The 24,008-nt window shown below is 37.6% G+C and overlaps 1 protein-coding gene across 2 annotated transcripts in view; it reads right to left on the bottom strand.

Annotated features, from left to right (window-relative positions):
- The window catches only part of ARIH1 (ariadne RBR E3 ubiquitin protein ligase 1), a 132,743-nt gene that overhangs the window by 43,720 nt on the left and 65,015 nt on the right, over positions 1-24,008 (bottom strand). For both annotated transcript variants that reach the window (XM_024128886.3, XM_055088086.1), the window contains 3 exons: positions 19,372-19,516; positions 9,868-9,960; positions 9,314-9,369 (listed from right to left, as the gene is read on the bottom strand). In XM_024128886.3, the coding sequence (XP_023984654.1) occupies positions 9,314-9,369; positions 9,868-9,960; positions 19,372-19,516 (294 nt within the window). The remainder of the gene's footprint in view (positions 1-9,313; positions 9,370-9,867; positions 9,961-19,371; positions 19,517-24,008) is intronic.

Genomic DNA, 24,008 nt, shown 5'->3' with positions numbered 1-24,008 from the left:
GGAGCACAGGCTCCGGACGCGCAGGCTCAGCGGCCATGGCTCACGGGCCCAGCCGCTCCGCAGCATGTGGGATCTTCCCGGACCTGGGCACGAACCCGTGTGCCCTGCATCGGCAGGCAGACTCTCAACCACTGCGCCACCAGGGAAGCCCTAGTCTCTTTTTAATACGAGCAGTCAGAGCAATCCTCTATGACCAAGTCATTCCTCTGCTCAAAATCCTCTCATGGCTCTATCTTAGAATAAAAACCAAAAACCTTAATGGCCTATTAGGCCTGACACAATCAGCTTCACGCAGCCCTCCAACACCCTTCTCTGCTTCCCTTCAATCTGTAACTTTACATTTATAGTTCAAAAACATTTTTAAAAGTTTAATAATTATCAGTAATTTAATTCCTATCTATATACACTTTACCTTATTAATTACCAAAGCTTGACAAATTATTTCATTTTGCATTTCAATGAGATGAGGAAAATATTTTCAGTGTGAACTTGAGTTCTGATCCCTTAAGCATATATTTTAAAATGGACAGTATTCTATACATTTGTGATAAATTTCCTACTTAGAATACTGAAGTAGTACTTTTCTGTCATCGTAGAGAAATGATGGGGAGGGAGGCATTAATTTACTCCACTATGAGACATACAACTTTAAAGTCACATCTTTTCAAAGCATTCTCCATGGGCTTCCCTGGTGGTGCAGTGGTTGAGAGTCTGCCTGCCAATGCAGGGGACACAGGTTCGTGCCCCGGTCTGGGAAGATCCCACATGCCGCGGAGCGGCTGGGCCCGTGAGCCATGGCCGTTGAGCCTGCGTGTCCGGAGCCTGTGCTCCGCAATGGGAGAGGCCACACAGTGAGAGGCCCGCATACCGCAAAAAAAAAAAAAAAAGCATTCTCCATAAACTCTCTGTAGACTGCCTTAAAAATAAATACAACCTTGGGGTAAGCAAAGATTTCGTAAGTAACAATAATCATAAATGAGGAAAAATGAGGAATTAGATGCCAATAAAATAAAAACTTTTGTTCACCAAAAATCATTCAGAGAGAAAAAAGGTAAGCCACACACTGGGGAAAATAGTTGTAATACATATACCTAAAAAAAAAAAAAAAAAAAAAAAAGCATTCTCCATAAACTCTCTGTAGACTGCCTTAAAAATAAATACAACCTTGGGGTAAGCAAAGATTTCGTAAGTAACAATAATCATAAATGAGGAAAAATGAGGAATTAGATGCCAATAAAATAAAAACTTTTGTTCACCAAAAATCATTCAGAGAGAAAAAAGGTAAGCCACACACTGGGGAAAATAGTTGTAATACATATACCTAACAAAAGACTCATATCAGAATATTTTAAGAATTCTTAGAAAGTAATTAACAAATAGACAAAATAACAAAATTTTAAGAATGAGAAAGTGACTCGAATGGGCGCTTCATAAAAAGGGATATCCAAGGAAAGGTGTCTGACATCATTACCCACCAAGGGAATGCAAATTAAAACCATCATGAGATATCCCTACATACCCACCAAAATGGCTAAAATTAGAAAAGACAAGTGATACAAGTGTGAACAAGGACTAGAGCAGTCGAGAAGTGGAGGTACAACTACTTTGGAAAAGTAGATAGATACTCTGGCAGTATCTATTGTAAGGCTAAAAATCTCAGTCTTCAGTGTATACTGAAAAGAAATCAGTGCATATATACCCAGACACTTTTAGGAATATTCTTTGTAGTTTTTTCACAGTAGTCAAAACCAAACAAACAAACCAAAAAAACTCCAAGCATCTATTATCAGGAGAATGAAATACTACATAGCAAAAACAAAACAAACCTAAAAACATACACATATACTTAACAACGTGCACATACCTCAAACAAACACATTACATTAACTGAAGCCGATACACACTCAGAAAAAGAACATGCTACATAATTCCATTTAAATGAGGTTCAGAAACAGGTAAAATTAACTGGTGGTGACAGAAGTCAGAATAGGTAGTGGGGGTGAGATGGATACCATCTGGGAAGGGTCACAAGGATGACTATTCTGGGTACTGGAAAAATTCTGTACCTTGATCTGGGTGGTTAGTAAAACATACTTCTAAAGTAAATGTACTTTACACACTTGATTGAATTTATTTTAGAGCTTAATTCAAAAAGTAAAAACAAAAACCAATGCACAGCAAACTGAACTGATTATAATTAAATAAAAATGATGTATTTCCACTGTAAAAGACGAGATGCTCTATTATACTGTGATTAATACACATATCAAAGTTTAGTTCGTCTCTTGCCTCAGATGGTACAAACCATCGAGGGTCTACGCAGCTTCACAAGCCTATGTGATAAAATGTAAAAAATAATCGTCTGACTTGGATGTTTGGAATATTCATTCTTCTTGGAGCAGCACAGACTTACAGGACTACATTTACTTTGCTCTGGATCCATTCAATTACTTGGTTTTATGTAATATTTACAATTATAATAAGAGCACTGGCTTACCATTTTGTGACTAAACCTACTGACAAAACATATAAGAAATTGTTCCAGAATAGATTTTTTTTTTTTTTTTTTTTGTGGTACGCAGGCCTCTCACTGTTGTGGCCTCTCCCGTTGCAGAGCACAGGCTCCAGACACACAGGCTCAGCGGCCATGGCTCACGGACCCAGCTGCTCCGTGGCATGTGGGACATCCCGGACTGGGGCATGGACCCGTGTCCCCTGCATCAGCAGGCGGATTCTCAACCACTGCGCCACCATGGAAGCCCCAGAATAGATTTAACTATAAAGTTGACAATATAAAGTAATTATGTATCTAACAGAAATTAGGAGGTAGAAGAGATTAAAGGTGAATGACAGCACAGAGGCAGCAATTTCCTCACCTTACATAGTAAGTAGTTAAGATTTACTGCTTAAAGTTGATGGAACAGGAAATAACTATCAAAGAATAGCTTTTAAGTTATATTATCTAATTTAAGACAATCTATTTTTAAAAGAGCATTTCTGCCCTTTTCAGACAAGTGGGGAATTAGCCAATAGAGGTATGGATTATCTATACCAAGATCCTAAGATCCATTTTTTAAAATTTTTTTAAAATTGAAGTACACTTGACTTACAATGTTGTGTTAATTTCTGCTGTAGAGCAAAGTGATTCAGTTACACATATATACATTCTTTTTTATATTCTTTCCATTACGGTTTATCACAGGATATTGAATATAGTTCCCTGTGTTATATAGTAGGACCTTGTTGTTTAACCATTCTATACATAATAGTTTGCATCTGCTAACCCCAAACTCCCAATCCATCCCTCCCCCATGCCCCCTCCCCTTGGCAACCATAAGTCTGTTCTCTAAGTCTGTGAGTCTGTTTCTCTTTGGTAGATAAATCTGTGTCATATTTTAGATTCCACATATAAGTGATATCATATGGTATTTGTGTTGCTCTTTCTGACTTACTTCACTTAGTGTGATAATCTCTAGGTCCATCCACGTTGCTTGAAATGGCATTATTTCATTCTTTTTTATGGCTGAGTAGTATTCCACTGTATATATGTACCACATCTTCCTTATCCATTTATCTGTTGAGGGACATTGAGGTTGTTTCCATGTCTTGGCTATTGTAAATAGTGCTGCTATGAACACAGGGGTTCATGTATCTTTTTGAATTACAGTTCTGTCTGGACATATGCCCAGGAGTGGGATTGCTGAATCATATGGTAACTCTATTTTTAGTTCATTTTTTAAAAATCTTATGTATCACTTAAAGCTTTAAAAAAAAAATCATCTGGCATAATTTTGCTAGAAGTGAGTGGCAATGAGGTGCTGTCATCATCTCTGCTTATGTGTTTCTTAAAACCCCCTAATATGAAAATAAACCATTCCATTTTTTAAACACACCTTGCAGGATGTTGAAGCAGAACATCACAATTCCAGATATGTGTTAATGATAACAATGATTAGTCAAGGTGTGACTAAATACATTACTTGCAGGTCTTTAAAGATTAAACAGATACAAGTTTACCTTTATCATCCCTAAGATTACTAGAGAAGCTATACACAGAAAAAGAAATTTAGGCCCCAAACAACTACATAAAAAAACTAACCTACTGTGAGTTCCCTGGTGGCCTAGTGGTTAGGATTATAGGCTGTCCCTACTGTGGCACGGGTCCAATCCCTGGTCGGGGAATTAAGATCCCACAACCAGCACGGCGCAGCCAAAAAAAAAAAAACCACAAACCACTAACCAACTACTAGTATGAACAGAAAGAGACAAACATTTATTCAGTCTCAAGTGATAATTTAGATAAGCAGTTTTCATTAATCTCATGAAAGCATCAAAGAAGGGGAGCCCCACTTAGCCAAACAGCCCTAATGGTTATCATAGCACAAACCAGTCACTGGAGTTAGCAATGATAACATACGCTTATGAAAGGAGGGAGAATAATATATTTCCAGTTACTTATTCAAGGATACGTGCCTATTACACACCCGCTGCGAAGGAGTAAAAAGGTGAATCCAATGAATCACTAATCTTAAGAACTGAGTCTAAGAAGCACTGAAAGATCAGTGAATAATTTCTGTGTAGCATTTTACCAAGGTTAGAGTCACACATGCTGAATGGAAATAAGAAAAGAATTCAGTCAACATAAATAGGGTACCTGGGGTCAACTTACAGCCTAAGAAAGAATACAGACAAGGATACAGGCAATTACAAAAGTGCAGGGTAAGGGAAATATGGAGGAGCTAAGGAACACATAGGATGTCTATCCAAACCAAAATGAAAATGTGTTAAACTGAGGTGTTTAAGAATGACTAAGATGATGAGTAGGTTAAGAGAACTGAAGAGTAAAACAGAAAGTGAGTACTGCTTGTAAGAAACAAAGTCAAGAAACAGTAGGAAAAAGAAGTAAAAAAAATCCTACCAAACCAAATGCAAATAAAATGCACAGTACTTTCAGGAAACCAAGCTCTACGTGGCTAGAATAATGTGAGAAAAGGTGAGGCAAAAGATGAAGTTGCATAGGTAAGCAATATAGGACAACGAAAGCCATTTGTGAAGAAGAACTGGAAGGTGGTAACACTGGGTATAAGGGAATCACTTAGGAGCCAGTTGCAGATTCCCAGCTAAGACAAGATGATGGAGTGAATCAGGTTAATGGCAGTAAAAACAGAGAAATGGATGGATTTAAGGGCAATTAGGATGTGGAATTTACAGAATTTCGTGCAAGGATGACTCTGAAAAATGCAGGAGAAAAGTGAATCAGGGATATCACCAAGTTTTCTCATTCAGGCAAATATTTAACACCAAGTGATGCCATTATTTGATACTGAGAAGCAAGAAGAATGAGTCTGGTGGTGGTACAGGTAGTAGGAGGGCTGGACAAGATAAAGCCAGAGGAATGTACAAATGAAGATGCCTGATAGGCCCTAGGACATATGGGTCCCAAGCTCAAAAAAGAGTGTTAATCTGGAGATATAATTTGGGAATTTCTGGGGCTTCCCTGGTGGCACAGTGGTTAAGAATCTGCCTGCCAATGCAGGGGACACAGGTTCGAGCCCTGGTCTGGGAAGATCCCACATGCGACGGAGCAACTGAGCCCATGTGCCACAACTACTGAGCCTGTGCTCTACAGCCTGTGAGCCACAACTACTGAGTCTGCGTGCCACAACTACTGAAGCCCGCACCCCACAACTACTGAAGCCCGCGCCCAGAGCCTGTGCTCTGCACGCAAGAGAAGCCACTGAAATGAGAAGCCCACGTGCCGCAACAAAAAGTAGCCCCTGCTCGCCGCAACTAGAGAAAGCCCGCGCACAGCAACAAAGACCCGATGTAGCCAAAAAAAAATAAATAAAATTAAATTTGTTTTTAAAAAAATTGGGAATTTCCAATATATGCCTAGGGAGAGTGTATAAAGTGCATAGAGTGAGAACAGTGGGACAGACAGAACCCCGAGGAGCGCTCTTTTAGGAAGAGGCAGATAAAGATGATTTTGTAAAGTAAGAGTAGAACTAGAGTAGGCCTAGGGTGGTGGCCTTAGGAGTACATGGCTGAGGTGAAGGGGATTTTCCTGGAAATGAGTAGATAACAGAAATGAAAGGCTATGGTAAGAGTTTTCAAACATAAGTATGCATCAGAACATACGAAGACAGCTTGTCATTCATATTGCTGGGCCCTGTCCCCAGAGTTTCTGATTCAGTTAAGTCTGGAGCTGGGCCTGAGAATATGCATTCTCTTAACAAGCTCCTAGGTGATGTTGATGCTGCTGGTCGGGGGACTACACTTGTAGAACTACAGGGCTAGGGTGTAGAATGAACTACACATATGGGCACTGAAATTACATTGGATGACAGCAAGCCTTGGGAGAAAGAAAAGATTGTGTGTGAGGTAACAGCACTACAAATAATTAAATGGGACAGACCAAGATGTCAAGCAGAGAAAAGCACAAAGGACCATGATACAGCTGGACAACAAGACTCAAAAGATTTATGGATTTTAAACCGAAGAAGCAAAATGGCCTGAAAACAGCATTTGGGACCAAGGGTAACAATGACTGTACCTCTTGACCATAAAATACACAGGGGAAAAAAACGCTAACTTCAAATTGAGAGGGCTAAAGGGTAATATGTCTTCAGGAAGAATCAGGTTTCAGTTTCAAGTTCCAAATGAGTTTAATTCGAATTAAAACAAGAAACCATTTTTAAAATCTATCAAGTTGGAAATTTTTTAAAAACTGATAATCCATCACTGGGAAGGATTCAGTTTCTTTCATACTAAGAAAAAAAAAGCGTATTTCAGTTATGGATCTTAAGATTTTTTTAAAAATAAATTTATTTATTTATTATTTATTTTTGGTTATGTTGGGTCTTCGTTGCTGCACGCAGGCTTTCTCTAGTTGCAGTGAGCGGGCTTCTCATTGTGGTGGCTTCTCTTGTTGTGGAGCACGGGCTCTAGGCACGAGGGCTTCAGTAGCTGTGGCACGCAGGCTCTGTAGTTGTGGCTCACAGGCTCTAGAGCGCAGGCTCAGTAGCTGTGGCACAAGGGCTTAGCTGCTCTGCGGCATATGGTACCTTCCACGACCAGGGCTCAAACCCGTGTCCACTGAGCCACCAGAGAAGTCTGGATCTTAAGGTTAAACATGAAAAACTGCACATTCTCTCATTTAATTAACCTTTTAAATTCTAAACGAAAGAAATTATTTATTTAAAAGAAAGAATATGGACGATACAGCATACAACTATTTAAGGTAAAATGTGGATGTGCACCAGCATGCACATCCAAAGAGCTCAAGAAATTCCAAAGAGGATAAACACAAGGAGAACCACATCTAGATATATCATAGCCAAAAATCTAGATATATCATAGTCAAAACTGTTTTAAGCCAAAGACACAGCAAATCTTGAAAGCAGCAAACAGGGGACAAAAATATAATTAATAGCTGACTTATCAGAAACAATGGAGGCAAGAAGACAGTACAATGACATATTCAAAGTGATGAAACTATTAAACAAAAAGCCAAAGAGCATATACATTTGTAGAAATCACCAAACTGTGTTACAAAAAGGTTCCAAAAGTATACTTCCCATTGTACTATATGCTCACTCATATTAGATATTACCTAATTCTTTCTTATTATCAGTCCTAATAACCTTCTATAATGAAACTCATCATAAACTATCAAACTCTTTTCATCCTCATCTCTAGTAATCTGCTACTCTGTGCTCTAGCTACTACAGAATACATAACAGAGAAGTTCATGGACTATTTAAAAAATATTGGCATCCCTTCTTTAAAATTACCCTCCACTCCCTCAACCCAAAATTTTACTCTTTGATATTACTCCCTAAGTAAAGCCTCCGTAAATTCTTCAGATAATTTGCTTCTTTGTAAATGTACTTTATATATACATTTATACATAAAACTTAAACTATGCATTTTATTTATTTATTATTATGAACCTCTTGGAGAAAGGAAATGTATTGTAATTTTTTTGTTGTTCTCCTGTGTATATGTGCTAATGAGTAGGTTCCCAGTAAATGTTTGGGGAATGAATGAAAAGATACAGTAACCTATGCTGATGAAATGTACTGATGAAAGAATACAAAGAATTACAGTATCGGGACAAGATAAAGAAGGCTGCAAGGATGGTGGTACTTTAAGATGATACATGGTTTATGTTTGTTAGCTTAAAACAATAATGGAAATAAGATTTACTGAAAGATAGAAACAGTATTAACACAAGCTGACAACAACAGTAAATATATTTTAGTAAACCAAAGTAGGTTGGGATTAACAAAGTGGAATCAGTGGCTTTATAAACTGTACTGGTTAAGTCAATTTATGGCTTCATTAGATTAAGAAATTTGCTCACTAAAGCACATGGCTGCTTCTACTTTTATTACCTTCAAATCCCAGTGCTTAAACACAGACATACCTTTATATAGGCAATTATCTAGGACTAATTATACAATTTGTCTGTGGATCATTCAGGCCCTCGATGATATGTTTATCTTCCTAGACTGAAATCGATTAGGTAGCCTGAGGTCATGAAAACAGCACTGACTCAGGAATTAAACAACCTGGGATTTTACCCCATGTACAGGAGCTAACTATGCTTGTTTCTTCAAGTTTCTTTCTCTACTTCAAAAGGGAACCTTTCACAAGGCCAGTAGGATAGCCAACAGCCTCCAGCTGCAGTGTCTTTGGGATCCGTAGCAGTGTTCGAGCTGAGGCCACATTCTCCCTGGTTAGCTCCCAGTGAGAGACTGAGCATGACAATGGTACCAGGGCCTGGCCATTTCTGCTTACTGAGGTATTCCTCTGTGGGAAACCTATGCACTGGAGTTCCCCACAGGGCTGACAGAGACTCTCACAGCTGCAAAATAGTCTGAGTCTCTTCCTATTGAATCCTCCTTCCTTCTTTCTCTGATTAAACAAGTGTCAGAACTGCATCATGGTCTGTCTAGTGCTCCTCCTCCTCTTTATCCTACACAGAGGCTATCCCACAATAAATCGCCTTCCCTTTTAACTTTGTCTTGGCATCTGCTTCCCAGAGGATATCAACTGACACACTGACATATCCTATTCTCCAACTACAAGGTTTACTGAAATCTAGCTATCATGTATTGCTAACTTTACCAGAATACTGACTGGGCATTTAACCAGGTTACAAACAGGCTTGTGTACTACAAAGGAATATAGATTAGAAAGTCTCTTCAGACTCTAAAAATTTCACCTCCTCTATGGTGTTGAGCGAAAATTAATTTGGTTTAACCAACTAATCAATATTCAACATGCAGAATCTATCAAAAGTACTTACATAACTGTGTTGTCATCCACTAAGATATCACAACCATGAGCAGGACACGAAATAGTCTGAAAAATATCAAAATTTAAACTATGTCTTCATTCAACAAATATTTACTGAATGTTTACCATTGCCAGGAACTTTGCTAGGTTCTGAAGACACCTTAACATTTACAGGACCTTAATCACTCCCTTTCCATTAAAGGAAACGTGTGTGTGTATGTGTATCATCAAAAAGTAAGTAAAACTGCTAACCCAAACAACTGGTTTTTCAATATAAAACTTGACTGGCAAAAGCAAGAGATTTGACAAAAATTCTCAACAAGTTTAGCCTGATAAATACAAATGTTAATGCCTGCTGAGAAAATATTACCTGGACTGGATCTTTAACTGGAATGCCTCATTGTAAATAGAAAAAAGTCTCAATTATCTTTTAGTTGTTTTAATCTAGAAAAAAAGTCCACATGCAATTCACAACCCAGAATGCTTCACCTGTTTATATTTGTGTAAGTGTCTAAACACTATAAGAAATTCAAGAAAAACTCAGAAACAAATTAGCATTTTTACCTGTCCCATGCCTTCTTCCATTATTTTGGTAGTTAAATATTCGCTCCAGCACTGCATACAAAACTTATGTCCACATTCAAGGCCAGTGAAATACTGCAACAAAAATAATACATGGACTTTGAAAAGACATTATCAGGAGAATCACTATACATAGTGACTCAATAAGGCTCTACTAGGTCACATTTCTCGCAGTGGCTAAAATGTCCAATTTGACATGACTAGATGGGCTCCTAAAATGAACTTCTAGGTGGTGAAATCTATACATGCAAATTCATTGAACACAAAACACCTAATTAATGAGAAATGCATCTGCAGTAGATATTTATAATTTTTAGGAAAGGCACAAAACAAGTTTGTACCAATAAGCATATGAAAAGATACTCAATATCCTTAGTCATCAGGGAAATGTAAATCAAAGCCACAGTGAGACATCACTTCACACCCACTAGGACAGCTATAATCAAAAAGACATAATAAAAGCGTTGACAAGCATGTAGAGAAATCAGAACTCTCACACACTGCTGGTGGGAATGTAAAATGCTACAGGAACTTTGGAAAACACTCTGGCAGTTTCTCAAAAAATTAAACAGGGTTATTACCATATGATCCAGCAACTCCACTCCCAGGTATACACCCAACAGAAACGAAAACATACATCCCACATAAAAACTTGTACACAAATGTTCACAGCAGCATTATCAACAATAACCCAGGGCTTCCCTGGTGGCGCAGTGGTTGCGCGTCCGCCTGCCGATGCAGGGGAACCGGGTTCGCACCCCGGTCTGGGAGGACCCCACATGCCGCGGAGCGGCTGGGCCCGTGAGCCATGGCCGCTGAGCCTGCGCGTCCGGAGCCTGTGCTCCGCAGCGGGAGAGGCCACAACAGAGGGAGGCCCGCACACCACAAAAAAAAAAAAAAAAAAAAAAAAAAAAACAATAAACCAAAAGTGGAAACAACTCGAATGTCCATCAACTGACAAATAAGCAAAATGTGAAATATCAATAATAACAATATAATTCGGCCATAAAAGGGAGCAAAGTATTGATACATACTATAATGTGGACAAACCTTGAAAACATGCTAAGTGAAATAAGCCAATCACAAAAGAGCACATACTGTTTGATTCCACTTATATGATGAAATGTCCATAATATGCAAATTCATAGAGAAAGAAAGTAGATTTGTGGTTGCTCAGGGCTGGGAAGCTTAGGAAGGAATGAGAAGTGACTGTAAAAGGAACAGGTCTTTGGGGGTTACTAAAATGTTCCAAAATTCATTGTGGTAATGGCTGCACAACTCTGTGACTATACTTAAGAGCACTTCAAATAGGCAAGTTGTATGGTATGTGAATTCATCTTAATAAAGCTGTTTTTTTTTTATTTTTTTTTATTTTTTGGCCATGCCACGCGGCTTGTGGTATCTTAGTTCCCCAACCAGGGACTGAACCCGGCCCATGGCAGTGAAAGCACCAAGTCCTAACCACTGGACCGCCAGGGAGCTCCCAAAGCTGTTATTTTTCAAATGTGACACAAATATACAGCACTTCATGGAGCTGCATGGAACATGGCTAACCTAGAAAATAAAATGTTATGGAAACCAAAATATTTACTCAGAATAATAGTAACATTTGAATAATAAGAATAATAGTAACATTTTGGTCTAATCTTATACTACTTATATGATTTGAAATACTATCAGTTTGACGGCTGGTTGAATGAAGGATACTACTATCTTCTATGATGGGATATTAAAAGCAGGTACTTTAAATAATATTAAGAGAGTCTAGAGGACTGTATTTTCAAAAGACAAATAACGGTTATCATACTTTATTTTTTTTTAATTCTTTTTTTTTTTTTTTTTTTTTTAGATTTTCTTTTTTTTTTTGGCTGCATTGGGTCTTTGCTGCTGCGCACGGGCTTTCTCTAGTTGCAGTGAGCAGGGGCTACTCTTCACTGCGGTGTGCAGGCTTCTCCTTGTGGTGCCTTCTCTTGTTGTGGAGCACGGGCTTCAGTAGTTGAAGAACACAGGCTCAGTAGTTGTGCTCACGGGCTCTAGAGCACAAGCTCAGTAGTTGTGGTACACGGGCTTAGTTGCTCCGCGGCATGTGGGATCTTCCCGGACCAGGGCTTAAACCCGTGTCCCCTGCATTGGCAGGCGTATTCTTAACCACTGTGCCACCAGGGAAGTCCAATGGGTATCGTATTTTAAGAATGTTTTACAATATTTACTACCAAATTATTTTTAAATGAGTAAGTAATATAGGCTGATGTTAAAGACAATTATTTAACAATATGAGTTTATGTTGGAAAAATAAGTCTCCCTCATCCCCATCCTTCTCTACCTTGTCCTCTACCTCTCTACCCAGAAGTAATCACTATTTCCAATATCTTGCATATTATATTCTTCCAGAGATGTTCTAATGTACACAGGTACACACACGGTAAAAGTACCACAAACTTTCTTCTGCATCTTGGTTTTCTTTATTATTATTATTACTTTTGTGATTAAATGAATGTGTATCAGTAAAAATTTGTACAAGTGAAATTGTAACAGTATAAATTTACAATTTGATTATTACAAAGCTTTGTTCATAGGGCTATTGCAACTTATACTATAGAAGAGAACCATGGTGGGAATATGACCTTGGTGGCCCTTGGTGACCCATGTCAAAACAATGTATTATCCAACTCCTTGATCTCTGCCAATCTAACAGGTGAAAATGAAGTAACTACCATTAGCTTTCATTTTAATTTATTTTCATGAGTGAAGTTTAAACATTTGAAAAAAGATTTAAGGCTGTATATTTCTTTTTCTGGGAAATTTCTTCTCCTATTTTGCCCATTTTTCCTCTGGGCTTTTTTTCTAAATGATTTACTGGGGTGTTCTACTTATGTAGAAAATTGGCTGTTTATAAGTGTGGAAAATATTTTCTCCCAGTTTCAATGTTTACATTTTGCTGCTATGCAGAAGCTCTTTATTCATATGAGGCAAAATATATTAGTTTTAGAATCTATGGCTTCTAAATTAATTTAGATATAAGCAGGTAGGTAAGAATCAAAGTTTCCAGATGGCTACCAAGTTGTTCCATCAACCATTTATTAAATAATCCACCTTATCTGAAATGCCTCCTCTATTATATACTAAATTCTCCTCATGTATACTTGACTCTCCTGTTCCACCGCACTGCCTATTCCTTTTTTTTCGGTTGCCCTGGGTCCTAGTTGCAGCTCGCACGCTCCTTAGTTGTGACATGCAAACTCTTAGCTGGGGCATGCATATGGGCTCTAGTTCCCTGACCAGGGATCAAACCTGGGCCCCCTGCACTGGGAGCGCAAAGCCCTATCAACTGCGCCACCAGGGAAATCACTGCACTGCCTATTCCTGAATTTGGTAGGACTAGTTCCCTCCCTACCGCCATCAATCTATTCTTCTTTTTCTTTATTTCATTATTATTCCTCTTTCCAAATACTTGGCATTCATTTATCTCCCCTTTTCTTCATACAGATCTTTCATATTTCTTGCCAAGTTTATTCCCAGCTCTTTTATTCATTCTGTGGCTCTTATAGTGGCATTTTAAATTCTATAACATTTTCTAATTAGCTGTTATTTGAAATATGCTTACAAAATTTCTGATGCTGCTTATGATATAGATGAAAATAGGATACAATATTACAGCATATCAACTATAAAAAAAATACCTGGAAAGTAGCTGGGGAAGAAAATGTTTCAGAGCCCTGAGACTGGTTTTACAGAACAAATCATAGAAAATATCAAGGTTAAAATATGGTTCTATTCAGGGACTTCCCTGGTGGTCCAGTGGTAAAGAATTCGCCTTACAATGCAGGGGACGCGGGTTCGATCCCTCGTCGGGGAACTAAGCACATGTGCCACAACTACTGAGCTCGTGAGCCTCAACTAGAGAGCCTGCGTACCGCAAACTACAGAGCCCATGTGCTCTGGAACCCATGTGCCACAACTACATAGCCCACACACCCTGGAGCCTGCGCACCACAACTAGAGAAGAGAAAACCTGCACACCACAACTAGAGAGAAGCCCGCGCTCTGCAACGAAAAATCCCGCGTGCCGCAACTAAGACCCAACACAGCCAAAAATAAATTAAAAATAAACAATAAATAAATCTTTAAAAAAAAATATGGGGACTTCCCTGGTAGCGCAGTGGTTAAGAATCCACCTGCCAATGCAAGGGACATGGGTTCGATCCCTGGTCTGGGAAGATCGCACATGCCACGGAGCAAGTAAGCCCATATGCCACAACTACTGAGCCTACATGCTGCAATTACCGAAGCCCACGTGCCTAGGGCCCACGCCACACAAAAAGAGAAGCCACCGCAATGAGAAGCCCACGCACCGCAATGAAGCACAGCCCCCACTCACTGCAACTAGAGAAAGCCTGCATGCAACGAGGACTCAACGGAGCAAAAAATAATAATAAATTAATTTTTAAAAATATGGTGCTATTCAGAGATTGACAATGATTCTAACTCATTCACAAAATGAGTGAAGATAAATATTTGGGAAATCAATATTCTCATCCATTAAAAAAAAAGATCCGGGAAATCAATAAAAAGAATCTATTCTCATTACTCTCCAGTAGTGAAGGAGATCTGGCACTAACCTGTTGCCAGATTACTAAAGGAGAGTATTTGATTTTTGAGACTATAATGAGAAGGGGCTTTCTGTAAAGGACAAATACAGTAGAGTCATGTATCAGCAATTCTAAAATGTTTTACTGGTGACTTAAAACACATACACAGGTCTTCCCTGGTGGCGCAGTGGTTAAGAATCCACCTGCCAACGCAGGACACGGGTTCAAGACCTGGTAGGGGAAGATCCCACATGCTGCGGAGCAACTAAGCCCGTGCACCACAACCACTGAGCCTGCACTCTAGAGCCTGCAAGCCACAACTACTGAAGCCCGTGCACCTAGAGCCCGTGCTCCGCAACAAGAGAAGCCACCAAAATGAGAAGCCCGCGCACCGCAACAAAGAGTAGCCCCCACTCGCTACAACCAGAGAAAAGCCCGTGTGCAGCAACAAAGACCCAACGCAGCCGAAAATAAATAAATAAATGAAAAGAAAATGGCCTTTAAAAAAAAAGAACACATACACATCCTCATGTGCTTTATTCGTTTTTTCAAAGACTGAGAGATTAAAGGTCACAATGGTTAGTAAGTGATCACTATAAGTAACACCTTTATTTCTGGGACTTCTATGCCAGGGCTCATTATAAGATAAGATAAAAAGAAAGCTTTTTTCCCCCTCCCTTTCCAATAACTTTGTTTTTTTTGATGTGGACCATTTTTTAAAGTCTTTACTGAATTTGTTACAATATTGCTTCTGTTTTATGTTTTGCCTTTTTTTTTGCTGGGAGGCATATGGGATCTTAGCTCCCGGACCAGGGCTCGAACCCACACCCCCTGCACTGGAAGGCAAAGTCTTAACCACTGGACAACCAGGAAGTCCCCCAATAACTTTTCTAAGTAAATAGATAACAAGACTAAACAAGATAAATTAGAAAAATAAATCACACACGCATGCCCAAAGATAAAGCAAAAACTAACCTGTAGTATAAAGACATATTCATTGTGCTCAAGAGTTTTGTCATCAGGTTTCCCTGGTGGCACAGTGGTTAAGAATCCGCCTGCCAATGCAGGGGACATGGGTTTGAGCCCTGGTCCGGGAAGATCTCACATGCCACGGAGTAACTAAGCCCGTGTGCCACAACTACTGAGCCTGCCCTCTAGAACCTGCGAGCCACAACTACTGAGCCCGTGAGCCACAACTACTGAAGCTCACACGCCTAGAGCCTGTACTCTGAAACAAGAAAAGCCACCGCAATGAGAAGCCCGCACACTGCAAAGAAGAGTAGCCCCTGCTCACCACAACTAGAGAAAGCCCGCGTGCAGCAATGAAGACCCAACACAGCCAAAAATAAAATAATTTTTTTTTAAAAAAGAGTTTTATCATCATGGATACATCAGGGTATCATCCTGTCTTAGTTTCCTTTCCTTCCTCCTCCTCTGATATATTTGTTCCTTTACTACCTTGTGTTTACCTACTTGGCTCCCTGGGTCTTTCCCTCATTCAGGGGATCAGATTATCTATTCGTTAAACTTACCCCTGTTTATATCATAAATATATCTGACCAAGAATACACTAAAAATATATAAAATATTATCTACAACAGAAATTAATGGTGCTGAAGAAAAAGAACTGAAAAAAGAATACATACTCTTAAACGTTTCATTTATCTCCACCCATTTACACAGATAGCAACTAATGTCAAAGAAAAGAACATTAAGAATTATCTTTCTTCTATCAGAAGTTGCCCATATAATCTCTAAACTTGAAACCATTTTGTTCATAAAAACTGAGCAAATAATCTGGGCACCAGTTCCCTCAGCTGTAAAATGGAATGAGTTAAAAAGGAAGATAGAGCACATAGATTCAGAAGTGCCCCAGGGATGAGGAAGCAGGGGGTGGACAACTATCGCAATCTTCAACTTTGTTTTTATCTATTTAACATACCTTATTCTTAGAAAATACAAATTATTTATGTCATAAAAATGATATGGTAGCCCAAGCTATATTTCCTAGTAGAGCTAAATCTTATGCTTTGATTCAAAAGAACATTATTATAAAGTGAGTAACTGTTGCCAGGACCAGGAACCCCCTGAACTGGCCACAACACAAGGGGACAGAGGAATGGGGGAGGAATCTCTGAACTTAAAGAGTGTTCCAAAATCTCAGGAAACCATTTTTAAAGAAGAGACCACCCAAAATAGTTAACTCCAAAGTATTATAAACTAAGCTGTCAGAAGCATTTACTTAAAATCTGTTTTCATGTGGCACTGTAATAAAGCAAAGTTGCTTTCTAGGAGGAAGGTATCAAAGATACACAACAATAAAAGGCTAGTATCAGTGTTTGAAGAGAGTAGTGGAAACTGAAACATGGGAGTTATTTAAGTAATGTAAGTAAAGAAATCATCCACCCAATTAATAAAGCATGAATGAAGAATCTCAGGTGACATTTACTTGCAAAACTGAAGAGGTTAAAATTATCCTTCTTCATTAGCCTAAAAACTGTGAGAAAAGAAGTCCTAGTTCCACCATGATTCCTTTTTCCTAACACGGTTTCCTTAACACTTTAACTTACTTTCCAACCCATGCTGCTGTTTGCTTTTCCTGTCATTTACATAGCCAAACTTCCTTTAAAAGAGTAATCTGTTTATATTTATTGCCTCCCCTTCCTTTACTACTTTTAAGTCAATAATTCTTTGGCCCATGCAGTTTGGTTTCCCACCTTACCACAATACTTAAAATACTGAGAACTTGCCAGGATCATCAGTCAACTTCTTGTTGTTAATTCCAAATTCACCTTTCAATTCTTTTCTCTGAAGCTAGAACTGTTTACCATTCTTAGAACTGCATTCTGTTCCTTTGGCTTCTGTATTTCCTAGTTTACCTAACTACCACACCTTCAGAGGTTAGTTCAAATGTCAGTGTCTGTGGGAAGTTCTCCCTGATCCAAAACTGGGTTAGGTGTCTCTCCAACACGTTCCCACAGTATCATGCCCTATCAAAGCACTTACCATTTTTTCTGACTATGTCATTTTACTTATCTGCCCAGCTAACCTGTAAATTATCTAAGGCAGGCATTATGCCTTTATTCTCTGTTGTTTCTAACACTTAGAATTGTGCCTGGTGTGTTGAATGACTGAATGAATAAATAGTGGTCTCTCCATTATCAGTTACAAGTGCAATATCTACTCATAATTTTCAATTCTAATTTCTTCAGACTGCCAATACCAAGGGCACTGAGGAAGTTACAGGGGTTATTTGCAAGCAGCTAGCTTCAGTACTTGAATTACATTTAAGATTTAAACTAAGGAGGAGCTGCTATAATAGAGCACGAAGGGGAATGCCAAGGAATAAGGAAACCTTGTATAAGCTGGGACAAATTATTTGGGTCTCAGTACTACCTCACAGAAACATTTATAAACTGTAAACACTACACAAATGTCAACTATTAAAGAAAGATGATAAAATGGTCAAAACATGAAATTAACGTATTTTTAATAGGAGTGCTGATTGTTCTTTTTAAACACTTAAGTTAGGATTGTGATTTAAGGAGAGGGAAATGAATAAATAGTAGTTTCAGGCTGATAGAGATTTGAAAGAATATCGTATTCAATTTATTTGAAAGATTAAAAACACTGAGACCCAGCAAGATTAGATGATTTACTACCCAAAGCCAAAAAGCTAGTGTTAGAGCTGTGATCAAAACTTGAGAATTTGGAAATTCAATTCAGCGTGTTACCTACTAAATTATTTTAACTCTGATTTTCCATTTCTCTAAGAGCATATAATTAACTTTCTTTTAAAACTTTTCTAAGCACTTGTATGTGTAAACAAATTAATTTCCTTCAAATGGGAACCTTTAGAGGTACACATGTTAAACTCTAAGACTAACAATGAAAAACCTTCAATATGTTAAAATATATAACATGGGTGACAATGACCTGGTATACACTAATTACTAGAAAAAGCTGCTTAACTATTAGAGAATATGAACAAGGTAGTTATAATTGTTGTATAATTAAATTATTCTTAGATACCTTGAAACATCTTAAGAGGTGAATTCCAAGTAACTAAACCCCTTTTTTTTTCGCCACAAATGTAATTTTCCTATGGTTACTAATAACATGCCTTCATAGGAAGACTATGTTTATTTAAGCCTAAAATTTCTTCACTAGATAACCCAAAGTTAAACATCTAAATTCAATAGATTTTTTTTTTTTTTTTTTTTTTTTTGCAGTCAGGGAAGCCCTAAATTCAATAGGTTTTTAAGAGTGATACTTGTACTAAAGAAGCTCCATTAGAATGGATCTGTGTGAAAATCCTGAAAACCCTGAAAGCTCCCTAGTGAAATAGCATTAAAGACATTTTATAAGTGTTTTGGATATTTATTCTAAAAACTTAGTTTTAAATCGATTTTAATTTGGATGGAAAATAATTCTGTCTGCTGCCTACCTATTACACAATTCTCTCATGGTGGTAATATAAAAATGGAAAAGATTTAAGTGTGTAATGACAACTTGGACAAGTTGCTGCTTTAAAAAGCAAATGGGGGCCTCCCCTGGTGGCGCAGTGGTTAAGAATCCTGACAATGCAGGGGACATGGGTTCGAGTCCTGGTTCGGGAAGATCCCACATGCCACGGAGCAACTAAGCCCGTGCGCCACAACTACTGAGCCTGAGTGCCTAGAGCCCGTGCTCCGCAACGAGAAGCCACCGCAATGAGAAGCCCGTGCACCGCAACTAAGAGTAGCCCCCTTTTCCTTTCTTTATCCTTAATATATTGATAGGTTACTGCTTTGCTACAATCCCAGACTCCCAGATCTTCCTTTATTTAATTAATGAAAAGTTGATTTACCCTCTGAAATACAGAGTCAGTGCTAGCCTTAAACTACCAGATACTCACCGAGTTAGGGTAGTTCAAGTAGCAGATCTGACAAGGCATATCCTGTGCTGATGACCTTGTATTCATCTGGCGTGTTCGAGACTTTTTACTTGGATTAATTACATGACACTCAGCAAAGAGCTTCTCCAGGTTTCCATCAAAGTACCTGCATTATTTAAACAGAAAGGATGAGAGCCCAGCAATAGCACACTGTTAGAGCTCTCCAAAAACCTGATTTTCTACAGGGAAAGTCAATGAAGTAAATTAAACCAAGACCATACCCTTTCTTGCTCAGAAGAAATAAGCTGTATGGCTACAAACAGTAGCAAACAGAAGCATATGTGTATGAAAGCAGATTGAATTTTTGTTGCTATTTTGACACTTTTTACTTTGTTTCTATCATGAGAGGTTAAGCTATTAGTATATTAACAGCACTACAATTAAAACCTAAGGATGAAAGTTGTACTATCTCTAAGTGGGACCTTATGAAGAGTAGTGGTATTTCAGAAGGCTAGGCTATATTTTATACCAATGAATTCATTTTATTAATAATTTTAGTTATACCAGTTTAAATATATTAGCAAGTAAACCACCTATAAAGCATACCTTATCCCACAAATCATTTAAAAAATGAAACTATTACATGTGTCTCATTCTACAAAAGACTTGCTTTCTAAATATTCTTTTAAAATAGTTTTTAATAGGAAAAGGGAAGAAGGAGGAAACAAAAAAATGTATCTTTAAAAGTTTTTATATCAAATAATCTATACATTAGCTTTTTCATAAAATATGTATCTAAATATATAGAAGCAGTTCACCATCTAATATGTCAACAGCATGGTATGGCAAGTACTAGCTACAGAGTTTCAACTGAACTGTAAACTTCTTGACAGAAGACAGTGGTAAATAGCACAATATCTCCCATTAATCCAGTTAAGACATGGTCTTTGGCCTCCTGAAATATCTTAATATTCTAAATGGAAAAGCAATAGATAGAAAAACTTTCAATTTGTGAATCAATATAACCAGCAAAAATATTAACATGGAATCTGATCAATTTACTTTTTAGCTTGTTAAGTCTAGGTTTAAATAACTACAATGTTCTTTACATATAAACAGGAGGTTCTCAAATTAAAAATAATCGATACTCAAGAGATTCTCAATATTTTTAGTGGAAGTCTTGTTCAGGCTTTGTTCAAAGCATTTGCTCTATCTCCAGAAAATCACTCATGAGAACAAACCACATCACTCTCCTAAGACTGATAAATATCTTTTTATAAATACTTTGACTACAGTTATGTGTCAATGAACTGGTCAAGTTATCAATCAAAATGTCAACGTATTATAAAAGGGGAACTCATATGAAGTTGTCCCTGATCAAAATATATAGAGCAAATAAATCAAATGCTCTCCTACAAAGGTTATCTCTGAAAAAAACCTAAGATGTAAGTTTTATCTGAAAAATAGAAAACGTATGAAGCTAACACTTAATATGAATAGGTAAACCAACTAAACCCCTTGTTTTTATAAAAAAATATTCATGCTCACAAGAAAAGACAAACTCTTGGCATCTAAAACTTAACTACACAAAATTAGCAACTCCTAATACTTTGGTGAACAGACTAGACAGCATTCTATGCAAATACAAACAGACATGTGCATATTTCATGTAATCTTATATTCCAGGCTTATTACCTGCTTTCTTCACTGAACAATATGTAACATCTTTGTCATGAGCATGGGTGGGTCTACATTATTTTTCATTGTTGCATAATATTTCCCTGTAGGTATATACTATAATTTACTTAACCAACCTTATACTGAAAGACATTTAGAGATGTTCCACATATAACAATCCTAGATTAAAATCTTGTCCCATTTGATGGGGGGAAAATAATTAGACCTAACTTGCATTTCTTTATTAGTGAAGCTGAACTTCACTAATTTTTCTGTGAAGATTTTGCTATTATTTTATGAGTTCAGTATGTAAACAGGAAGAGTAACCCTTTGTTTTATGGATTGCTTTCTTCCCACAGCTTCTAACTTGCCTTTGAATCCTGCTTAATGGTGTTTAATTGTCACTTTTAATTTTTATGTAGGCAAATTTACGATGCAACACTGTTGTGATTTATGGATTTCATATGAAGTTTTTAAAAAGATCTCTATACCCAAAGACTATAAAAATTCATTCATGATTTAGGTCATTCCTTTAAACTGTTTCCATTAAAACTGTTGATTCACATGGAAATTATTTTTGTGTAGTAAGGGGGAAAGCAGGGATTCCATTTTATTTTAAGCCAAATGTCTAACCATTTACTTTAGGTCTCAGCTTAAACCGCACTTCCTCAAACAAATCTTCTTCGACAGCTCCTCCCCCCTCCAATTAGGTAAGGTTCCCTTGTATTACATCCTCACAGTACTTTGTACTCCAGTGCAACACATCCATTATTAACTCTGTAATCGCCATTTTATGTTTTTCCTGCTAGAATGTAAACCCCATGAGGACTATTTTATAACTGAGGTAGCCCTAGTACCTAGAAGAATCTTACTATAAGCATTCAATTTCTTTTTAAAGAAAAGAGTGACTTCTTAATGACACCTGATAATAAATCTGAATTCCTTTATTTAGGAATATTTCTTAAAGATAGCAATATATTAGAGTTTATAGTTTTTGGTCCATTATAGAAGGCAAATAGCTTTCAAATACAAGCCAGGTAAACAGAATGGGGATTTGAAGAATCCACTCATATTGCTGATCACAGCAGGCAGGCCTAGAAATTTTTTTCATTTATTAAGTTCCATTTTACAGAAATGTAACATTTTAAAATTTGTTCTTTATTTTTATTTATTACTTGCTTTGTCCACCAATGACTCTGCTATGGTTTTCTGGAAGATACTGAAGTCTAATTTATTTTTACTAAACATAACTTAAAATGGGTACTTAAACCTATTTCACCAACTTTCAATAATACATTGATTGTCCTTGTATTATATGACCCTACACTTAACCCTATAGTTTTGTTTGGAACTTCCTGGAGCTTTTCCCAGTTGATTATCATTTTACATAATTTTTTCACTAATTACACTGTTTTGACATTATATAGCTTTTCTTTCAAGAATAGTAAAAACTGCTTTTTGTTTCCTAAGCTTGATAGCCCTAATTAATTACTTAGACATAATTAAAATGTTTAATTGTATTCAAATGCTCACTTTGGCCAAAATCCTACCCACACCACCCCCAATATTCTCTATACTGACAGCCTCCATTTTCTTCTGGTACCCGTTGTTATTGAAGTCTGTGATAAAAATAATTCTCATTTTATAATTCAAATCATTTTTCAACTGACATATATACAAGGTTTCTTCATTCTTTAAGTTTAGTTCTGTAGGGTTTATCTTAGCATTTAACTTTCTCTTTTGAAATGACATTCAGGTAGTAATTACTTCAAGAGCTTTTAGTTATTAAGACCTGCTTAATTTGTACCCAGCCTTTGCTAATTTTCCTCCTTGTCTACCATCTACTAATTCCTTTGTCCTTTTCTTCTCTTACATATCTCCATTTTCCATAGTATCTGCTCTATTTCTTGCTGTTGCCAATGTGGTTTTATCTTCTGCAAGATTACTGCTTGTCCCTTTATTTTTTTTCTTAGTTCTGTCCGCTTCCTTTTCGTCTTGTTCTGTTGTTTCATCAGTTTATCTTTGCTCCCTTATCTCACAGAGTCTATGTTTACTTTAATCTTCTTAAAAGAACAAAGAAGCTTTTTTCAGCCTGCTAATTATGATAGTTTTCTTAAGGACTACTACTATGCTCAAGAATACAGGTGGATTCTTAACTCCCCCCAGTTTGTATACCTGGTCACTATATATTTGAAAGTTCCTTCAGTTTGCTGGCTCTTACATACACCCTTGCCTGTGAAAAACAGACCAAAATGAAGAGAGACTAATTCAATGTGAAGCACTGAAGTTCAGGTACCTTGTTTAATGAGTTAACACACATATTTCTCTCTGCTTCACTGACTTTGGTCAACAGCTGCAAAGATTATGCTAGGACACTGCTGCCCTCCTTTCCTGCAAAATTTGCCCATCCTTTTGAGAAAATCATATTGATGAAAAGAAAAACAGAATAGCAGTGTGGTTTTTCCTTCAGTCCAGCCTTTCCTCGGAGGGGCAAGGGTATGATTAGAGTATCCCCACCCCATCTCTCACATGGCCTAGATTAAAGATTGTTAGAATGGCTGGGAATTCCCTGGAGGTCCAGTGGTTAGGACTCTGTGCTCTCACTGCCAGGGCCCTGGGTTTGATCCCTGATCAGGGAACTAAGATCCTGCAAGACCCACCACCAAAAAGAATGTTAGAAGGGCGATTTGAGAGGTTCTTCAGTAGAGATTATATAAATCCTCTTCTCTCTCTAGGGTTCTTTCTGTTCATTCAGTATGTTTATATAAATATAGATAAGCAAACTGGCACTTAATCAGCCAACCTTCCAGAAAATCTAGATCTTAATTTTTCATTTCCTTGACTATTAGACAGAAATATACCACATAACAAGAATTAAATTTCAAGGCAGGAACAGTTACAGCTTAAAAACTATGTCTGGTTATGGAGAGGGGAGACATGGCAGGTGGGGTATATCACTGGCTAAAGTTTCTTCTTGAATT

The sequence above is a fragment of the Physeter macrocephalus genome, chromosome 11 (genome assembly GCF_002837175.3).
Source record: "Physeter macrocephalus isolate SW-GA chromosome 11, ASM283717v5, whole genome shotgun sequence".
Classification (NCBI taxonomy): domain Eukaryota; kingdom Metazoa; phylum Chordata; class Mammalia; order Artiodactyla; family Physeteridae; genus Physeter; species Physeter macrocephalus.
This window is presented reverse-complemented; position numbering and strand designations above follow the sequence as displayed.